This window comes from Phyllobates terribilis, unplaced genomic scaffold (genome assembly GCF_046119375.1).
Source record: "Phyllobates terribilis strain yellow unplaced genomic scaffold, ASM4611937v1 Scaffold_9__5_contigs__length_417890890, whole genome shotgun sequence".
In the NCBI taxonomy this organism is placed as follows: Eukaryota; Metazoa; Chordata; class Amphibia; order Anura; family Dendrobatidae; genus Phyllobates; species Phyllobates terribilis.
This window is the reverse complement of record NW_027362769.1, coordinates 118279576-118295435: the sequence shown is the minus strand read 5'-3', so window position 1 is coordinate 118295435 and position 15860 is coordinate 118279576. Positions and strand designations below refer to the sequence as shown.

Here is a 15860-nt window from a genome sequence, read left to right as displayed (position 1 = left end):
ATTCACTATCTATGAACGGCCAGTGATACCTGAGCACAGATCTCAGCTTATTCCAGCAGTGCCATAGTAAAAACAGGGTGGGCCATTTATACGGATACACCTAAATGAAATGGGAATGGTTGGTGATATCAACTTCCTGTTTGTGGCACATTAGTATATGGGAGGGGGAAAACTTTTCCAGATGGGTGGTGACCATGGCAGCCATTTTGGATCCAACTTTATTTTTTTCAATGGGAAGAGGGTCATGTGACACATCAAACTTATTGAGAATCTCATAAGAAAAACAATGGTGTGCTTGGCTTTAACGTAACTTTATTTTTTCATGAGTTATTTACAAGTTTATGACCACTTATAAAATGTGTTCAAAGTGCTGCCCATTGTGTTGGATTGTCAATGCAACCCTCTTCCCCCATACTAATGTGCCACAAACAGGAAGTTGATATCACCAACCATTCCCATTTAATTTAGGTATATCCATATAAATGGCCCACCCTGTAGATGGAGCAGTGGTGCAAATACTCCGCCACCGTTCTGTTTGTATGGGCATTCCAAAGCCCCTTTTCTTGGCATCAGCAAAATAGGTCATAACTTCTAAATATGGGGATAACGCTATAATGCCTGAAATCAGGACATTTCGGCCCATTCTGTGACCGCTCAAGAAGACTCTCAAAATTAACCCTTTAGTCATAGGTTAGCATAAGCCCTTCCACTTAACTTTTCTTCTCCTTGGATTGTCCTGGCAAAATTGGGACTGTTGTCAAGTATGGATTGGTCACCTATGTTTGATTGTTGGGGACCCAAGATGACCCTAATATGTAAGCTCATAACCCTCAAAAATGGTGGATCCTTCTACCAATACTACTTGTTGTTAAAAATAAATTTTAATATTCCCCAAATTATATAGCAAGAGAAGACTTCTTGATATTGTACTACTTGGACCAGTGCAGAATGTGTATCGTATTTCCAAAAATTACTCCTGGGGGCTGTCATAGGTGCAGGAAGATTCCATGACAAGGGCCTCCCTTGACAATCATTATCTACGATGGAGTACTGTAGTAGTTGTGGCCCTCAATTCAAGTTTTCAGAGGGCCATCAGTTGGTCATCAACACAGTCTAAATTTCTATTTAGACTGCACAATTTGCATAGGGTTTGTAAAAATTAGCCCTATGGGCTGAGTCATGGTTGACTCAGTATTTTGGCTGTGACAATTAGCTTGGCTTGTGCCGTCAACATATGAAAATCTGTCAACAAAACACAAAATGCCAAAAAAGCCTGTTGTTAAGTGACGTGGTGTTGTCAGTGGTGTGCATAGAAGGCACTCAGTCTGTGTCAGGTTAGAAGAAGCTTGATGCATCCACTTTGTTCCTGGAAAAATTTCCCAGTCTGGAAAGTAAACGTGTGTGGAAACCAGAAGAGCGAGAGCAGATTCTGTCTTGGATAGCAGACAAGGCCTCTACGCATTTGTCAAGCAGCAACAAATCTTCCACGACAACACCGTCAACTGTGTATACACAGAAGGCTGGCCCATCCAATCCTGAAGCTGGTTCTCCTTCCTCCCACCATTAGCAGTCACAGGAGACATATGACCCCAAGCTTGGCCACTTGGAGGATCTGTTTGTACGTATCCTTGGGGTTGGCTCTGGCCTATCACCGTGCAGCATTGAAGAGAGACAGAGGAGGTGGCATGTGTTGATGCTCAAGTATTTGAGGACCTACGGCCAGAAGAAAGCCACTTGGAGGAACATCATTTACTGTCTCTAGAGGTGGAGGATGATGATGATGAGACACAGTTGCCATCAGGTCTGCCTACAATGTCAACTGAGAAGGAGGATGAGATGGAAGACGAGGAGGTCAATGATGAGTCCACTGATCCAACCTGGACCGTTGCCACACATAGCCATGACAGTAACACAGAGGAAGATGGATATGTAGCACCAACACAGGCACCAAGGGGTTGTGGTTTGCCCAGAGTGAGAACTGGGTCAACTGTTCCCAAGAGCAACCCCACTGTGCGCCAAGTCAGGGCAAGAGGATGTTCAGCTATTTGTGGAATTTTGTTTCTGAAAGTCCTTCAGAGAAAAACATTATAGTCTGTATCATCTGCCATACCAAGTTGAGCAGAAGCCAGGGCAAAGGCAACCTGAGCACCACCAGTATGCGAAACCACATGGCAGCCAAGCACCCCAGTAGGTGGGCGGAACACCAGGGTACCAAATCTACATCTGCAGGTCAAACCAATGCCATGTCACCTGTGCTATGTCCTTCACAATCTGCTGTTCAGGAAGCAGGCACTCATATCTTCTGCCCACAAGCTGCAGTTGCTTACACGCAACGAACATCAACCACATCCACTTCCTTGTCCCAGCGAAGCGTCCAATTGTCCTTGCCTAAGAGCTTTGAAAGAAAGTGTAAATACCCAGCCACGCACCCACAGGCACAGATAATAAACTCGCACATTGCCAAATTGCTAGCTGTGGAGATGTTGCTGTTTAGGCTTGTGGGAACACAGTCTTTCCGTGATCTCTTGGCTGTGGCTGCCCCACGATACTGTGTTCCCAGCCACCACTATTTTGTCCGGTGTGCCATCCCTGCTTTACAGCAGCACGTGTTAAACAATCTGAACCATGCTCTCACCAACGCCATAACCGGGAAAGTCCACCTAACAGACACCTGGACAAGTTGTTGTGGACAAGGACAATACATTTCTGTCACGGCACACTGGGTGAACCTGGTGGAGGGTGGGACAAAGGCGCAAACTGGAACATCACACCCACGCCAAGAATAGCAGGCCCAACTTCTGTCAGGGTTTCCGCCTCTTCATATTCCACTTCCTCTCTCCCCTCCTCCTGCTCTTCATCCTCTGCTGAATTACCCTCCCCATCACTGCCAAGCTGGGACCTGTGCAGCAGCAGCCCATCAGCAAAGCGGCAACGCACTCTCCTGAAGCTGATCTGTTTAGGTCAGAAAGCACACACTGCAACAGAGCTGTGGCAAGCTTTAATACAACAGACCGATCAGTGGCTCTCCCCGCTGCACCTCCAACCTGGTCTGGTAGTCTGTGATAATGGGAGTAACCTGGTGGCAGCTTTAAAGGTCAGCAAGCTGGTACACATGCCATGCATGACTCATGTGCTGAACTTAGTTGTTCAGAAATTTCTGAAAACTTACCGTGATTTGTTGTACCTACTTGAGAAGGTGCGCCATATTAGCGCCCATTTCCGCCATTCCTCTACCGCTTTTGCTGCTCTTACAGCGCTGCAAAAGCGCTTGAATTTGCCAAGTCACCGATTCATTTGCGACCTGCCCACACGGTGGAACTCCACCTATCATATGTTGGCGAGGATTAGTGAACAGCAGAGGGCAGTAGCTGAATACCAGCTTCAAAATGCCCATCAGACTGAGAGTCAGCCACCACATATAACAACTGTCGAGTGGGTGTGGATCGCTGACATTTGTGAGGTTCTTGAGGACTTTGAGTACTGCACCAACCTTGTGAGCAGTGATCAGGCTATTATCAGCGTAACCATCCCGCTGCTGTGTCTCTTGAAACAATCACTGCATAATCTCAAAGAGGAAGCTTTGAGTGCCCAGCATGTTGGTATGGAGCCAGATTTCCCAATGGGTGATACTACCCAGCCCAGCCAATATTCTGAGGCAACATTGGGTGATGAGGATGAGGAGAGAGAGGTCTTGTTTTTCTGTGCTACAGAGGGGACTCGTAATGCTACAGAGGGGACACCCAACCCAAGCTTCATGTCTGTACAGCCTGGATGGGCTGGAGAGGAGGAGGTGTAGAAGGAGGAGGAGGCGAGTCAGCGTGAGGAGAGGATGGGTACTGTTTCTACTGTTGAGGACACAGGACATTTGCCTTTTGCAGCTTGACCTACATGGTGCAATTCATGTGTAAGTGTCTGTGGCAAGACCCTCGCGTGATACACATTTTATCCAACAATAATAATAATAATTTTTATTTATATAGCGTCAACATATTCCGCAGCACTTTACAATTAAGCGGGGACATGTACATACAATAAATTAAATACAAGGTAAGACAGTTTAAACAGTTATGTTAGGGTGCGGATTCTGAATAATATTTAGAAGGAGGGAACAGGGGAAAGTTAGTTTACTGAATAGTTGAGGTGGTAGGCTTGTTTAAAGAGATGGGTTTTTAAGGCGCTCTTAAAGACGTGGGGGCTAGGCATCAGTCTGATCATCTGGGGTAGAGCATTCCAGAGAACTGGTGCAGCACGAGAGAAGTCTTGGAGACGGAGGTGCGAGGTTTGGATTATTGGGGATGTTAGTGACTCGCCCCCTAGTCCGTGGGGTACTCGGAACCGGGCAATAGGGAGACGATGGGGGTAGTAGTGGCGACCCGGTGGGGCCGATGATGTATGCAGCTGGGATGGTGTGACTCCCCACGGAAAGAGTGCGGTCCCAGGGCAGTGTAGTGGATGGTGGGAGTGATGGTGGTGAGAGTCCCAGTATCGGTAGTGCCGGAGGAGCGAAAAAGCACACAGACAGCGTACTGCAGTCCAGGGTCTTTACTCACGGTTAATATCCTAGTCACTTCAGCTGGCAATGACTGCCCGAGCCGTGCTGCGTCCACCAGGTGAGGGGCTCGGTCAACTCCCAGGCAGCTCAGGAGTATGGCTCAGGACCCCCTTCAATCCTTCCTTTGGCCTGCCTCACCAGTGACCCACTTTTGTCCAGCTGCCGCGGAACTGCACGGGTAAACGTGGGCCCGTTCCCCGCTGCCCTATATGGTGCCTTCCTAGCAGGTTTGATGAGGTGTCGCACCAATAAATGATCACGACGTCCGGTCTTTGGCTGAGGGTAGTTTCTCCTCCACCAACTTGGGATCCGGCACCCTTAATCTGCCTGACCCTTCACCCTGTATTCTCGTTGGTTCTTAGGGTCCCTTCTTCCTTGTTGTTCCTGAGCCCTTCTGTTTCTTTCTCTTCTTTTCCCTTCTCTGTTCCTCCTTCTTCTCCTTTCTCGTGGAGCTGGGCTGAGAAGTAATCCTAGCTCCCTTTCACCTCCTCTCTCTCTCCACTCTCCTCCTCGGCCTCTCTCTAGGCCCACTCTGGAGTAGAGCTCCTACAGAGCCTCTACCCCCTGTCTTCTCCTCTCTCTGCACAGACTGAACCCTGTTCTAAGATGGTGCCCGCCTTTTATACTTCCCTCTAGCCATGAGCCCAGGTGACCAGCAACCAATGGGCTCCTACCTACGCTCAGGAACCAACCCCTATCTGCTCCTACATCACTGGGTATTCCTCCCCCCTCCCCACTCCAGCCAGGGACATGGTCTGTCGTACCTGCATTTCTGTCTAATGGGAGTACCGTTGAGCTGTACCTTGGAAATGGGGTGAGTGTGCTGTATGCGGCTAACTGAGCCCTGGTCCACACTCCATCCTTACCCGGGAGTGGAATACCACACCTCTGGCAGAGGTGCAATACCCCTGTAGCGGCCGAGCCCTCGGGGCGCTACATTAGTCTTAGGTCATTTGTAGAGCAGAGGGCACGTGTAGGGCGATAGACAGAGATTAGAGAGGAGATATAAGGCGGTGCAGAACTGTGGAGAGCTTTGTGTGTGAGAGTTATGAGTTTATATTGGACCCTGTAGCAAATGGGCAACCAGTGTAATGACTGGCACAAGATGGAGGCATCGGTGGTGCGGCTGGACAGAAATACGACCCTGGCTGCCGCATTCAGGACGGATTGGAGAGGAGAAAGTTTGGAAAGAGGGAGACTGATCAGAAGTGAGTTGCAGTAGTCTAGACGAGAGTGAATAAGAGCGACAGTAAGAGTTTTAGCAGTTTCAAAGGTGAGAAAAGGTTGGATTCTGGAGATGTTTTTAAAGTGCAGGTGACAAGAGCGACCTATACTGGTTGGCCACCTTTTCGATCCACGGTACAAGGAGTAATGTCATTCTCTCCTTTTTGGAGCCACCAAAGAGTTTTACAATGGAATCGTTCAAGAGCGCCGTTATAGATCAGATGCTGAAAACATCACCCTCAGACAATGCTGGTGGCAGAGGTACCAACTCTTTTCAACACCAAGGGATAATGGGGAGAGACACGAACACCAGCTCCAACAGAGGTGGGGGGGAAATGTGCACAAATTGGGCAATTTTCAATAAAATAACACAACAGCAAGGGCTATCTGTGCCTTTAACAATGCCAAGGAGGGATAAGTTGCAGAACATGTTCAAGGGGTACTTAAGTGACCAAACGTGGGTCCTTTCTGACGCTTCAGTTCCCTTTTATTATTGGGTGTCTAAGATGAACACTTGGCCCGACCTCTCCTTATATGCCTTGGAGGTGCTGGCCTGCCAGGCTGCTAGTGTGGTGTCTGAGCGTGTTTTCAGTTCCTCTGGGGCAATCATCACTGATAGGCGCCCACGCCTCTCCACAGAAAATGCAGACAGACTTACTCTGATTAAATTCAACAAGGACTGGATATCTCCACAGTTTGTAATCCCTCCAGATGAGAGCAAGCCATCCTAAATTCACCAAAAATGCAGATTCATGCTACTGCTGTTAACGTCAACCCCTTCCCATAAAAACCTGTTGGACATTGTGCAGTGGACAAACCAGGACAGTATTTCTACTCCAGCCTAACCACTATTTGTGATTGGTGGCCCTTGGTATGGTGGCTTCCAAAATAGTGGGTAAAATGGCCTGGTGCGTACTTTGTAGCAGGCAGTAGGAAACGTTTGGACTACTGCTTTGCGTAGGGCACCAAACGCATTTTTAAGTGGACTAATGGGGACAGCAGAAGCCAGGCTCTGACCCCTAAAATAGCGGAGAAAATAGACCGATGCTAAAAAAAAAAAAAAAAAGGCAGCTCAAAATACTACTTCTGTGTGTGCTGGAAAAATATTGCTTTGCCTCTGACAAGAGCGGTTTTAAGATGGACACTGAAAGAACACTACCTAATACCCTCCCTACCTAATGCACAATCTCTCCTTCCCTGTACTCTGACTTTGTTGTGAGTCTTCAGCTCTGAAAAGAGCTATTTTTTGGTGGTATTATGGAACTAGCGAGCAGCTCCTTTAAACACTGAACTAGTACACACGGCAGGTCTCTCCCTATGCTTATAGAACGCAGGCTCCAGGCGCAATGTGCACAAAATGGTGGCGGCAGGGCTTAAATAGACCCAATGACGCTGGGCGGCCAGCTAATCACAGTAATGCCACAACCAAGATGTTTGCAGCATTACTGTGATTGGTTAAGAAGGCCAGCATTTTTAGTGGCTGCAAAGGAGGCGCCAAAACTGCAGGGCGGGACATCCGAATATAGCGAGGCGAGTACACAAACGAGTAACCCGAATACCGTACTATCTGTGCGAATAGTAATGAATACACTCGCTCATCGCTACTTGTAATGCAATCACAACATACTATAATATTTACATGGGCAACCAAAAAAAGAGAACACCTTAAAGTGCGCCCAGCTTTTGCTCTTGACTTTCTAGGATACCAACAGGATAAATTATTTAGAGGTAGTTCCTATATTAGAGAACGTTCATTTCTTTAGTACAAAAAGGTGTTTTTTTATTCCCTCACAAATATTTCTTAACACCCCATTACAGCCACTCGGGGTTCAAGCAAGAAGTATTAATTTGTATTACAGAGGAGTCTACAACGAATATTAGGAAAAAGCTTCATATACTGATGTCAGTGTTTTCTAATAATATGGATAAAAAAAATACAATTTTGCCATATTTTTATTCACAGATTGAGTCGTTTTAATTCATGTAATAAAAGGAAGGTTTATTTTGTGCATTTAGTTTCCAAACTCCTCATTACGATGTCGCTCCTTTGCCGTGTGAGGCTGATTCTTGTGTTATTCTTGAGAATTGGTATTTTCATACATAAATATAGGTTCTCTTGACTTTTTGACAATTATGTTCTTTTTCCTTTTGCTGGCATCGAAGACTGGGAAATGGAATCCTTTACATGTAAGTTTCATTAACAAATTAATTTTCTCTGAAGCTTAAACTGACCGGACAGCGTTGCCAGCGCCTTTTAATGAAATGACGGCAGATGTCTTAAATTCATTGTTAGTTGTAATTGTGCAAAAGATGGTGAAATATAAAAACGATATAAAACATATTGGTTCATGAGGAACATTTACAGCGAGACTATGCAAAGCATCCATTCCTTACTATTTTCAGCAATCAGTCATTGGAGAGAGTTTAGGAGTGGAGTGAGACAGGGCTCTGTTCTTAAGAAAGATGTGGGTGTCATCTCTACTACTTGTAACTATGACATACAGTGGTGTGAAAAAGTGTTTGCCCCCTTCCTGATTTCTTATTCTTTTGCATGTTTGTCACACTTAAATGTTTCAGCTCACAAAGCAAATTTAAATATTATACAAAGATAATACAAGTAATCACAAAATGCAGTTTTTAAATGAAGGGCTATATTGAGGAAAAAGAAATCCAAACCTACAGGGCCCTGTGTGGAAAAGTGATTGCCTCCTAAATAGAGATGAGCGTTGTTCTACTCGAACTGTTCGCCAATCTCAAATTCGAGCTGTTTTGGGCGGTGTTCGAGCCGTTCGGCGAACACGAACGATTTGAGAAAAATTCGGCTGTTCGAGGTTATGTTCGATAACTGTTCGTGCACCAAAATCATAACTGGATTTTTTCTCAGTAATGATGAAAATTAATGTTAATACGCAGTTTGAGTGTACAGCGGGGTGGGGGGAGGGGCAGGGGATGGATCTCTGCCGGAATAATGAAGATCTCCATTTTTTTTTCTCTTTCCCGCATTTACAGTGGGGAGGTGCAATCTGTCAGCCTATCAGCAGCGCACACACGGAGCGAAGTGCTTTTTTCACACAAGCAAGGGCATGTGTCATTGGCAGTGTATGTCACATGTCCTTGCCCTATAAGACCAAGCCATTTTCCCCGTCGCCACCATTTTCTCACTGCTGCAGCTGCTTGTTAGACGGCACCGCTGTTGCTGTGTGCGCTATACCTTGTTAATTTCAAGCCAATTTTCGCACAAATCTACAGATAGCTTGGGAGTAGGGAATAGTTGTGATTGCAGTCCTTTTAAGGACTAGGTTACAGCATTTCCTACGACTTTTATCAGGCAGGTCTGTGCTCTTAAATAGATAGATTGTGGGAGTAAAGACTAATTGTAATTGCAGTCCTTTTCAGGACTAGGTTACATCAGTTCCTATCAGTTTTTGCCAGGCAGGTCTGTGTCAGTGCTGTGCAAGTTTTTTTCACAGCATTTGGCTGAATCTAGCAAAGCTAATCCTTTTTGGCCTATTGCAGAGTGTGTTAGTCAGTGGAGTAGCATATCTGTGTTGCAAGATATACCACCTGTGTATAGAATACCAATTTTTTTACTGCACCTAGTGAAGTAAAATCTTTTGGGCATAGCATCATTCTATTAGTCCATCTATACTGACCTCCATCAGGTTGCAAACTGAATATAATTTTTTTCTGCATCTAGCTCTGAAAAAATATTTGGCCTTCTAGCAGTGTGTGGGACTTTCTCTATTAGTCCATCTATACTGACCTCCATCAGGTTGCAAACTGAATATAATTTTTTTCTGCATCTACCTCTGAAAAAATATTTGGGCTTCTAGCTGTGTGTGGGACTTGTTCTATTAGTCCATCTATACTGACCTCCATCAGGTTGCAAACTGAATATAATTTTTTTCTGCATCTAGCTCTGAAAAAATATTTGGCCTTCTAGCAGTGTGTGGGACTTGTTCTATTAATCCATCTATACAGACCTCCATCAGGTTGCAAACTGAATATAATTTTTTTCTGCATCTACCTCTGAAAAAATATTTGGGCTTCTAGCTGTGTGTGGGACTTTCTCTATTAGTCCATCTATACTGACCTCCATCAGGTTGCAAACTAAAAATAATTTTTTGTCTGCATCTAGCTCTGAAAAAATACTTGGCCTTCTAGCAGTGTGTGGGACTTTCTCTATTAGTCCATCTATACTGACCTCCATCAGGTTGCAAACTGAATATATTTTTTTTCTGCATCTACCTCTGAAAAAATATTGGGCTTCTAGCTGTGTGTGGGACTTGTTCTATTAATCCATCTATACAGACCTCCATCAGGTTGCAAACTGAATATAATTTTTTTCTGCATCTACCTCTGAAAAAATATTTGGGCTCCTAGCTGTGTGTGGGACTTGTTCTATTAGTCCATCTATACTGACCTCCATCAGGTTGCAAACTGAATATAATTTTTTTCTGCATCTACCTCTGAAAAAATATTTGGCCTTCTAGCAGTGTGTGGGACTTTCTCTATTAGTCCATCTATACTGACCTCCATCAGGTTGCAAATTAAAAATAATTTTTATCTGCATCTACCTCTGAAAAAATATTTGGCCTTCTAGCAGTGTGTGGAACTTTCTCTATTAGTCCATCTATACTGACCTCCATCAGGTTGCAAATTAAAAATAATTTTTATCTGCATCCAGCTCTGAAAAAATATTTGGCCTTCTAGCAGTGTGTGGGACTTTCTCTATTAGTCCATCTATACTGACCTCCATCAGGTTGCAAATTAAAAATAATTTTTATCTGCATCTAGCTCTGAAAAAATATTTGGCCTTCTAGCTGTGTGTGGGACTTGGTCTATTAGTCCATCTATACTGACCTCCATCAGGTTGCAAATGAAAAATAATTTTTATCTGCATCTAGCTCTGAAAAAATATTTGGCCTTTTAGCAGTGTGTGGGACTTTCTCTATTAGTCCATCTATACTGACCTCCATCAGGTTGCAAATTCAAAATAATTTTTTGTCTGCATCTAGCTCTGAAAAAATATTTGGCCTTCTAGCAGTGTGTGGGACTTTCTCTATTACTCCATCTATACTGACCTCCATCAGGTTGCAAATTAAAAATAATTTTTATCTGCATCTAGCTCTGAAAAAATATTTGGCCTTCTAGCTGTGTGTGGGACTTGGTCTATTAGTCCATCTATACTGACCTCCATCAGGTTGCAAATGAAAAATAATTTTTATCTGCATCTAGCTCTGAAAAAATATTTGGGCTTCTAGCAGTGTGTGGGACTCATTGTATTAGTCCATCTATACCAAGCTCCACCAGCTTTTAAATTAATAATAATTTTTAGCTGCATCTAGCCCTGAAAATAATTTTTCTTCCCAATAGTGGTAGCAATAGAAATATGGGGCGCGCGCCTGGCTTACAAAAATATACGCTTCATAACAAAAAACACCAGCCTAGCGCACTGCATTAATAAGATGGCATCATCGTCTCCCCCAGTGCTAGGCCTACTACCCAGGCTAGCATTCCTGTGCCTAAAACACAATGTATGGGTCCGCGCTAGCCACTATGCTGAGGGCTCTAAAGCTGCTGCTAACGCTTTATAACAATTCAATTGGCAGATTTTCACAGAGCTCTTCCACCACGCCCACCCATCGGGCAACAGTTGCCCACCTTCCCTATGGGATCTAGTGGCGAATAGTTGATGCCATTAATCAGAGCGTCAGTTGCCCCGTCGACGTGGCAAGCATACGGTAAGGCATGGGAAGAGTGGACACGACTAGTAGCAGGCAGACGGGTTGACCAATGTGAACAAGCCAGATCACAAGTCACCATAGAATTTCTCCACCAGCTAATTATGAGGGGCATATCAGGGGCGTCAGCGCAGCGGTGTCTGACCGGAGTAGCATTTCACTTCCAACTACTGAATTGGGGAGATGTGACAAAGGTTCATCATCAGACAATCCATAAAAGGGTGGAAAAGGGGTCAGCCAAGTCAGGAGTGTAGACGTCCCGTCCCGTGTCACTAAAACTGATTTCTCACATCATATCCCTAACACCATTAACATGACACTCACAATTTGAAGCAACACTACTGTCTACTGCATTTGTGATCGTTTTCTTCGGAGCGCTATGCATAAGCGAATTAGTCCCTCAATCCAAAATTACCACCAGTGGAGGCTTATTACACCAGGACGTAGTCATAGCCAATAATGCAATACGTCTACGCATACACAAATCGAAAACGGTTCCAGCGGGCAGGGGCACTTGGGTACTTCTACAACCCACAAACGGTACACTGAGTTGGGTAACAATAGTAAAAACATATCTAACCATCAGATCACAAAGTAATTTCTTCCTATCACACATTGATGGAATGCCATTATCAAGATACCAGTTCCAAGCTATATTTAATAAATGCATAACATCGGCAGGGAACCACCCCAAAGATTACGGGACACACTCATTCCGCATAGGCGCGGCCACGGAAGCAGCAAGAGCAGGACTGTCAGAAACGGATGTTCAGAGGATAGGGAGATGGCGATCCACGTGTTTGGCAAGATACATAAGACCGGACTTGTTATCCTAACGTGGTTTGTTTCTTTTACAGGTGACGCTAAGCCAACAGTGTGGGTGATAGGCCACTCGTATATGTATTGGGCAGAAAAAAGGGCGAAAGTCTGCCCAGGCGGGAGGAAATTAGAGTTTCATAACACATATTTCAACTAGAGAGGTATTAGAGGCCTGCTATGGCCACAGGTACTAATGGAGGTAATCAAGGTAGGGAGAGAGGCAAGATGTCCGGTCATCTTAGTTATACAGGCCGGGGGAAACAACCTAGGTCATCATAACAGCGCATAACTAATGGCAATAACGAAACTAGACACTGAGCGCTTCAGAGAATTTTTCACAAAACTAGCGATAGTATGGTCAGAGATTGTGCCGATAGCGGTATGGCAAGGTGCGTGAGACATCACGGCCATCGAACGGACAAGGCGGGTAATAAATATTCGGATGGCAAAATTTAGAAGAGACAGAGGCGGTGTAGTGGTACGACACCGACAACTGGAAGGAGATAAAGCAGGCCTCATACGGCCCGACGTTGTTCACTTAATGAATATTGAACTGGACATATTCCTGTCAGGACTCCAGGACGGAGTGGAACAAGCGTTAAGAGTGATGGGTGGGGGTCAGAGTCCTGCATACGAGTACGCAGGATCCTCCGTGGCCTGGAAATAGAAAGGACATGTTGGAGAGTTACACTTGTTGGCCAACTTGCCGGAGTGGAGACCCAGGGCATGCTGCAACAAGCTGAATTATTTTAGAAATAAAATGCCTTTCTAATGGAATGAGTATAAAGAGTTAATAAAGCTGTGACCGATCCTCAACCATCCAGTTGTAAGAGTTACATTATTGTATTGTCAAGGAAAGGGGGGCGATAGGGGGGCTGAGCGTCTGGGTTTGGTTGGGGGTCCCCACAGTCTGCCTAGGCTAGATGCATTTAAAAATTCTTATTAGATACACAGGCGGTGCAGCTTGCTTCGCAGCTGGGCTACTACGCCCAAAGTATTGCCTAGGCTAGATGCAGTTAAAAATTCTACGCTGACTAGCAGACACTGAAGATTTGGAGCAGACCTCTGAGCTCTTCAGACTCAACCATCTGTGTTACCCCAAGCCATAGTGTATCTAGTTTCTTACAGTTAAAAAGGGGGGGGAGCGACCCAACCCACCTGGAATTGACAATGCCAACGTCACGTAAGACACAGCAAGGGGACTCCAAAAAGAGTCTCCATTTTTTCCCAAAATTGTGGCACAGACACCACTTAACCCTAGAACGCATACCTGGGGCCTCGCAGGCCCGCCCTGTTAATTGTTTTCTATTTTCTGCAAGATTACTTTAGTTAGAATTTTGAAACTCTAGGTATTCTTCATGCATATAGTTGTTTGTCATTTGAGTTTGAGTTATTCCATGTTATTTGCACACGAGCCTAAAAGGCCCCAGGTATATGAAAGTGTAGATTTTTATGGTCATGCGTTCTAGGGTTAAGTGGCATCAGTTGCCCCACAGTTGCTTAAAACGGTTGGTGAGGTGATTTTACCAAATCCTCAAGGTTTTAGTCTCCCAAGGATAACACAGGGGTAGAAAAGTCCTTGCGAATCCATGATTTGTTCATCTTTATGAACATGAGTCTGTCTACATTCTCAGTGGACAGACGCGTGCGCTTATCTGTCAGCACACCACCAGCAGCGCTGAACACACGTTCAGAGAGAACACTGGCTGCAGGGCATGACAAGATCTCCAAGGCGTGAGTGGCGAGCTCCGGACATTTTTCCAGATTGGAATACCAAAATGAGCAAGGGTCCAGTGACACAGTCATGGCTTCGATGTTCACTTAGAGATACTCCTGCACCATCCTCTCTAGGCGTTGACTATGTGTCAGACTTCTTGTCTCCTGTGGCCTTGCAAAGGATGGTCTAAAAAAGTGGTGAAACGATTCCACAAAATTGCTGTTACCAGCAGATACTGTGTTACTTTTACGGTTTGAGTGATGAAGACTCGACAGTCCCACGGTTGGCAAGTTAGAACTGTGAGATTCACTACGTGCACCACTGGTGTTTTGTGGAAATGCACATGTAAGATTCTGCAACAGCGTCTGCAGATACTCCTGCATGCGTCAATCCCTTTTTATGGCAGGAATTATTTCGGCAAATTTACTTTTGTACCGGGGATCTAAGAGTGTGGCAACCCAGTAGTCGGGATTACTTCGAATTCTGACAATCTGAGGGTCATGTTGCAGGTAGTGCAGCAAGAAGGCACTCATGAGTCTTGCGCATCCAGGAGGACCAAGTCCTTGTTGTGTTGGTAGCGAGGTAAGAATCATGCTTCCTTCCTCTGCCCTCTCCCCTCAACCTCGCACAACAGAAATGTGATCAAGGTCTCCCTCATCTGATGAGTCTTGCATGCCCATCGCCAGTTCATCCTCCACTTCTTCCTCGACTCCTGCACCTTCCTCAACAGTTTGGCTGCTACCATGCGCCCTGGTTAATCCCTCTCCCCCACCCTCCCATGCCTGCCGCCTTGGTGCTGCCAACCGTCTGGACCTTGGAGATGTTATCCCTTCCGCATACGACTCCTCCTCTACTTCCTCCACCTCCTCTTGTCCCACCACCTGACTCTGAATTCTGTTTAGTGTGTGCTCCAGCATGTAAATCACCGGAATAGTCATGCTGATAATGGCATCGTCGTCAGCACTAAACATCTTCGTCGCCATTTCAAAACTGTGCAGAAGGGTGTGTGGCGCCCCTGAGGGTTCAGTCGCCACAGAGTTACTGCATCTCACCCAGAGGTGTGGTATCTCACCCTCAGGTAAGGAAGGCATATGGCTCGGGACCCTAACACCTGCATCCAACACATACCCGCAGTGGGGGTAGGGCAAGATTGCTCCTAAGGGAGAGCACAGTCCCAGGTCCCTAGCTGGTGGAAGGGTCCTATGTAGTGGGTGCTTAGGGGAGCAACTTAGCGGAGCACATGACAGGGAGAGTATAAATAGGAAGCTATCTTAGAAAGAGCAAGCCAGTCAGAGGAGGAAAAGTGACAGGAGCAGAGGCTCGGCATGAGCTCTGCTCCAGAGGCGGGCCTAGCCTGGGAGGCCCAGGACTGAAGGAGAGAAGAGAGAAGTGGGAGCAGGAAGGCTCCAGGAACCGAAGGGACCCTAGGGCTATGGGCCGTGCAGAAGGCCACCCGTACTCCTGCTGCTACCAGGAGGTAGAGGGGTCAGACCAGATAAGGGGAACCGGTCCCTCAACTAGCGGAGAAACAGCAAGGCTCAACTAGAAACCGGAGGCTGCAGCATTTCATGTACTGCAGGTAAAAGTCCACACCAGTCTCACTAAGAAGGTAGCCACATAGGACCCAGGGGACGGAACACAAGTCGCCCGCCAAGGCCCGAGGATACCGGATAGAAGTGTCACTGGGTGTGAGGTGCAGGTAGAAGGCCAGAGAAAGGACACACAGAAGGGGGTCCTGCTAAGTACTCCGGAGCTATCTGGGGGTGGACTGAGCCCCTCACTGAGTACGCACAGCACGACGGGT

At 45.9% G+C, this 15860-nt stretch overlaps 1 protein-coding gene across 2 annotated transcripts in view; it reads left to right on the top strand.

The window, feature by feature from the left end:
• CERS6 (ceramide synthase 6) overlaps positions 1-15860 on the top strand; it is a 441738-nt gene that overhangs the window by 413866 nt on the left and 12012 nt on the right. Inside the window, exon 10 of one of the 2 annotated variants that reach the window (XM_073647005.1) lies at positions 7940-7963. The exons of the other annotated variant lie outside the window; for it this stretch is intronic. Within the exon in view, the coding sequence (XP_073503106.1) occupies positions 7940-7963 (24 nt within the window). The remainder of the gene's footprint in view (positions 1-7939; positions 7964-15860) is intronic. 2 annotated transcript variants of the gene reach the window in all.